This window comes from Cystoisospora suis (genome assembly GCF_002600585.1).
Source record: "Cystoisospora suis strain Wien I chromosome Unknown contig_6333, whole genome shotgun sequence".
NCBI lineage: Eukaryota > Apicomplexa > Conoidasida > Eucoccidiorida > Sarcocystidae > Cystoisospora > Cystoisospora suis.
Window position 1 is genome coordinate 1 of NW_027159122.1, and position 4784 is coordinate 4784.

Sequence of the window (4784 nt, forward strand, 5' to 3'; positions counted from 1 at the left end):
GGCGGTGTGTCCGAGTGGTTAAGGAGATGGACTAGAAATCCATTAGGCTCTGCCTGCGCAGGTTCGAATCCTGCCGCCGTCGCTCAAATAAGGACGGGAAACATATTGGTACTTCAAATAGCTGCGGTGTTTCCCGGGGCTGATCCTGACGCAGGGGGCTACGACCGGGCCGCGGCTACACAACACCGAAACCGCTTGCCACCTGAGATATGAAGAATCACATGGTCTCTAGTAACCAGTGTCTGTAGCTCCCTCGCTACCTCATCATTGTAACGCGGCCTGGAAGCTAACACTCTCTGCGTGGGCTGATGATCTTGGCGGCGGTGCTGCTTCTCATCTCTACGTGTCATACGATTGTCAGCACAGGCAAATCGAGGTTGACGTTACCGCGTTTCGTCTAAATGGACTTCGGACATTGCACAGTGTATTCAACTAAGAAGTGGGCGATAAGACATCCAGATCCGCAGAAAACTGGATGGTGGATGGAAACTTTCTCACCCCCAGGTGCACTACGTTTTGATGAGCAGCCCAGAGTTTCACCGAACCTCGCTCCACATTCGCCATGTCCTCGTGAGTAGCTCGCCCTTACAATGATCCCTACGTATTTCTATTTCCAGTGTCCGAAGAAACTCGAATCCCTCCACAAGTCACACTTATCCTTCTTTTCCCTATCGTGTTAGCTGGCACGTGCCACCTCAAAGATCACATACTGGACTGCCACGCACATATACCTAGTCACTCCGGTTTTCGGCGTTGAGAATGAAGAAAGATCGTTCTTCAGGCTACTGTCACTAGGTGCCCCGTCAGCCGCGTTTGAACCATCTTCAATCGTGGGAACGTCGGTCTTGCTCTGACCGAGGTTGCTACACACACGGACACACCCGCTCTTCGAATGCCGCACAACGGTTACAACGCCTCACGACAATATTCTCCTTCTCACGTCAGTTGGTCTGCCGGCTCAAATGATTCACCCAATACGAGATGTTGTTGTTTAATTGTAAGCATTTTTGGGCGCCAGTCAGGTGTCTGAGCCAACTAGCTAGGTATTCGTTATCGTGGAAACATGGATAACTTCATTCGTGGGAATCTGCCGCTTCTCAACTTGTGAGTTCTCACGTCCGTCATCTGTACACGCTCTTCCGGCGTCGGCGAAGAAAGAAGATTGTACCACAAAGTAGCACTGTCATAATGGAGAAAAATCGCACTTGCTTGTTCGTTCGAGGAAGTCCTCTTTCTGATTCTTTCCCACAGCTGAAAAGGTTGCTAATCAGGAGCCTCTCACTTCAGAGAACGACTACCCCGATCAACTAAAGCTTTGTTTGCGCCCGAGAGTTTCCTGACATGCCGTCAATCAACTGTCTAAAAGCTCCCCTGTCTGTGCCTGCTGAACAGAGACTTGTAAAGGTTTTTGTTCTGCCCCCTTGCCAATTACACCGTACAGAGTTTGAACAGATCGGTCAGAGTTTTACAACGAAAAAGGCAATTCCCGCGGCAGCAGGACCAGCCGCCAGTCTACCTGCTTGAGTGTGTCCGTCGTCTGTCGTTTGAAGAGAAAGACGATGTTTTTGATGGAAGAGAGCAATTAAACTTGAGATCTAAGAAACAAAGAATGAGTAGAAAAATTCCCTCAGTCCGTAGAAGATAACAGCATCATTCATGGTTCTTGCCATCTGTCTATCCCTCGACCGGCGGCGTCTTCTTGAAAAGCAACTACTGCTATTTGAACAAACAACGCTTTAAAGAAAGAGTCAGTCTCAAAGAAGGCATCTCAAGTCAATGACGAGACACATACGTATATATACTCTCTTCTTCTCCCTTAAAAAGATCGCCACAAGCATCCTCGTGTTAACTCTATCCGTCACACATGTCCAGAGGCTTAGAAGGGGCATCAGAAGTACATCTTACTGACCTATCCTTTATGAAGAATGTTTCATTAAGCCCATGTACATTGCCAGCTCAAAAATAGTATCATGCACAAGAAGCACACCGGTAAAAACTAGAACAGAATGGTGTCACTAAAGAAATAACGCCTCCTGTTAATTTCGACTTCATTGAATGACCGAATTGCATTGTTAAAAAGACACCTCTCCACCGTAACCATTACCCAAAGCTTCTTTTACTTCCCCCTCGTCTTCCTCATGAACGATAGTGAGAAAAGCGAAGAAACTCTACCGCGCACGCATACATCACGGTCAAGACGTGGGACTACTTTTTCATTACCAACCTCCCTTCTATTAAACTGAGAAAGGATTCTGTCTATCTCAACGTCACACCCTTCGTAGCCCGAGACCGGGGGTTTCAGAAAAAAGACATAGACAGATGTCTAAAAGTGGAGAGTACCATCCCTTCTCTTCTATAGTCTTGTATACATCATCACTTCATACATAAGAGAAAGAACTTCATTCTCCCAGCATGAAAATTATCCTTTCTTTCTTTCTTTCGCGGATAAATGAATCCACCGAGATCCAGACAAGAATCTCTCTCTCTCTGTCCCTAGAGAAGGTTCTCTCTTCGTAGAGTTCATTAGAACACCGTCCTTGCTTCTTAGCTCCTCTCCACCTCTCTCTATCTCGGTGACTGACTATCCACATCCTTTCCCTCTCTCTCTATCTCTCTCTCGTGCCACATTCATTGTCCTCTCTCTGTTGTCTTTCTAGAGAGAGAAAATATCCTCTCCTTTTTGAAATGACCTCTCCATGAAGAAGATCGATCTGTTTTAGTGTGCAGTTAAAGGGAGAGGGAGAGAGACTGCTTCTTCATCTTCACCTTTAACGCGTGGATCTTCTTCAAGTTCCTCCATGTTCCCTTCATCACCTTGCTGTTCTTGTAATAGATGGATAGCCGTATCAATATCCACAACGTCTACGTGGGATACACGGTTTGCTTGGCTCACATGATAGAAACAGTCTGCTGGATCAAGCAGCTCGGGTCTGTCGTGAAGAAAAAAGACAGAGGAATACACAACAGCATCGTCAACCGATTTGCCGAAAAAGGCATATATATAGCATAGAATACAGACAGATCTCTTATCGACTAAAGAAAGATCTAGATGCACCTGGACATATACCAAGTTCTCACCCTCGAACGATAGCTAAAGAGATACACACGCTGAGGTAAACATACACACGCATGTATCTCTCTCTCTCTCTCTCTCTCGATATATATATATATATATACATATATACATAAATATACACACGGTTATCTCCCTCTCTCTCGGTATATATATATATACATATGTACTCGAATACTCGTGTACCTGTATCCACATATGCGCGATAGATGGTTCGACTGCCGTATGACCTCTAGCTGTCTATCTCTTCGCAGAGATTGTTTGACTGAGTATGTACAGCGTCCGTTCTATAAGTATATACATATATATATATATATGTATACCTGGGTGTACTCTCACAAGAACAACGTATTATATCTGCCTTCATGGAAGGGATCTGCGTACTTCCCTGTGAAAACAAGTGGACCTACCCCTCATCCCTTTTCGAATAAGCGGCTTATGTCTCTCACCCGTATCACTCACATACAAGATAAGATAGGAAAGAAGCAACTTTCAGCGCCTCTTCTTCCGCTAGGGAACTGTGTGACTGTCTATAGGAGTCATTTTGTTATATCTTCTTGTCTACTCTACTCCTCGCTCTGTAAAAGGTAAGAAAGAGTTGCGGGAATGACCATTCTTTTCCTTACCTGAAGGTAGTAAGTATAATCTGAGATATACGTTGAGCTGTTGTCTGTCGAAGAGCTTCAGCGGCAGCTCTTCTATGATTCTCATCTAAGGCTGCGTCGACTTCGTCAAGCAAAAGGACACCTCCTGGCTGTTCTCGAAGTCTTTCCTGCTGATCCTTTTCATCTTCATCTTCTTCTTCTTCCTCATCATGATCGCCTAATCTTTCTCCAGCACAATTCGCTCTTCTTCTTCTACTTCTTCTTTCATCTCTCTGCGGCGTCGTAGATGGAGATAGGAAGGATTGCAGCTCACCATCACCCCGGCTGCGCCCTTCGTAGTCAGAGATTCGAGAAGCTCCCCTGCCTTCACTAGGGCTACAACATGCAACTCTCTGAAGTGCGAGAAGGAGTGCTAGGGAGACAATCGATTTCTGACCACCTAAAGAGAAAGGAAAAAGACAGGAAAAAGAAGAGAGAAAAAAAAAAGAAGGAAATATATGTCTTCAAGGAGAAAGACACACGCGAAGACGGAAGAAGAGACAGTAGTAATGATACTACTTACGGGCACTACTACTCACGCGTATTACTTCTACTACTACTATTACTACTTACGGCTACTACTACTACTACTTCTACTACCCACTAGTGCCACTGGTAGTTGGCCGTGATGCAATCGACATGCGTCCTCGTAGGAGCAAGAGAGAAGCCCAAGTAGACCTGCTAGAAGAAGGAGAAAGAGAAAGTTTCTTTTTCATACCAGAGAGCTGGTTCATCCCATGAGCTGCTCCCCCTGCTTTGTCTTCTCCTAATGATGTCTTCTTCAGTTCATGTTTACTTTGGAGCGGAACAAGAGGAAAAACGTTCTTCATCTGTCTATCTTCTCTCTTTGTACTACTTCTCGTAGATGCCGAAGTAGAAGCTGCCATGACACCCGAAGATCCTGAGAAGGCTGCAGCGATGTCTACTCCTATGAAAGTTAAAGGACAATCTTCTCTATTCGTGTTATTTTCTTCTTCCTCTTCGTCTTCATCGACATAATCTTCTTCAGTTTCTTTCTTGATCTTCACAATCGAATCTCCGTCTTTCTTCTTCTTCTCGTGCGATAT

The 4784-nt window shown here is 45.2% G+C and overlaps 1 protein-coding gene across 1 annotated transcript in view; it reads right to left on the reverse strand.

The window, feature by feature from the left end:
- Positions 1–1833: 1833 nt before the first annotated feature.
- The window catches only part of CSUI_009924 (smc n terminal domain-containing protein), a 3312-nt gene continuing 361 nt past the window's right edge, over positions 1834–4784 (reverse strand). Inside the window, exons 1-3 of the mRNA XM_068070033.1 lie at positions 4436–4784; positions 3700–4117; positions 1834–2930 (exon numbers count right to left, since the gene is read on the reverse strand). The exon at positions 4436–4784 is cut by the window's right edge and continues 361 nt beyond it. Coding sequence (XP_067917991.1) covers positions 2717–2930; positions 3700–4117; positions 4436–4604 — 801 coding nt within the window. The 5' untranslated portion in view covers positions 4605–4784 and the 3' untranslated portion in view covers positions 1834–2716. The remainder of the gene's footprint in view (positions 2931–3699; positions 4118–4435) is intronic.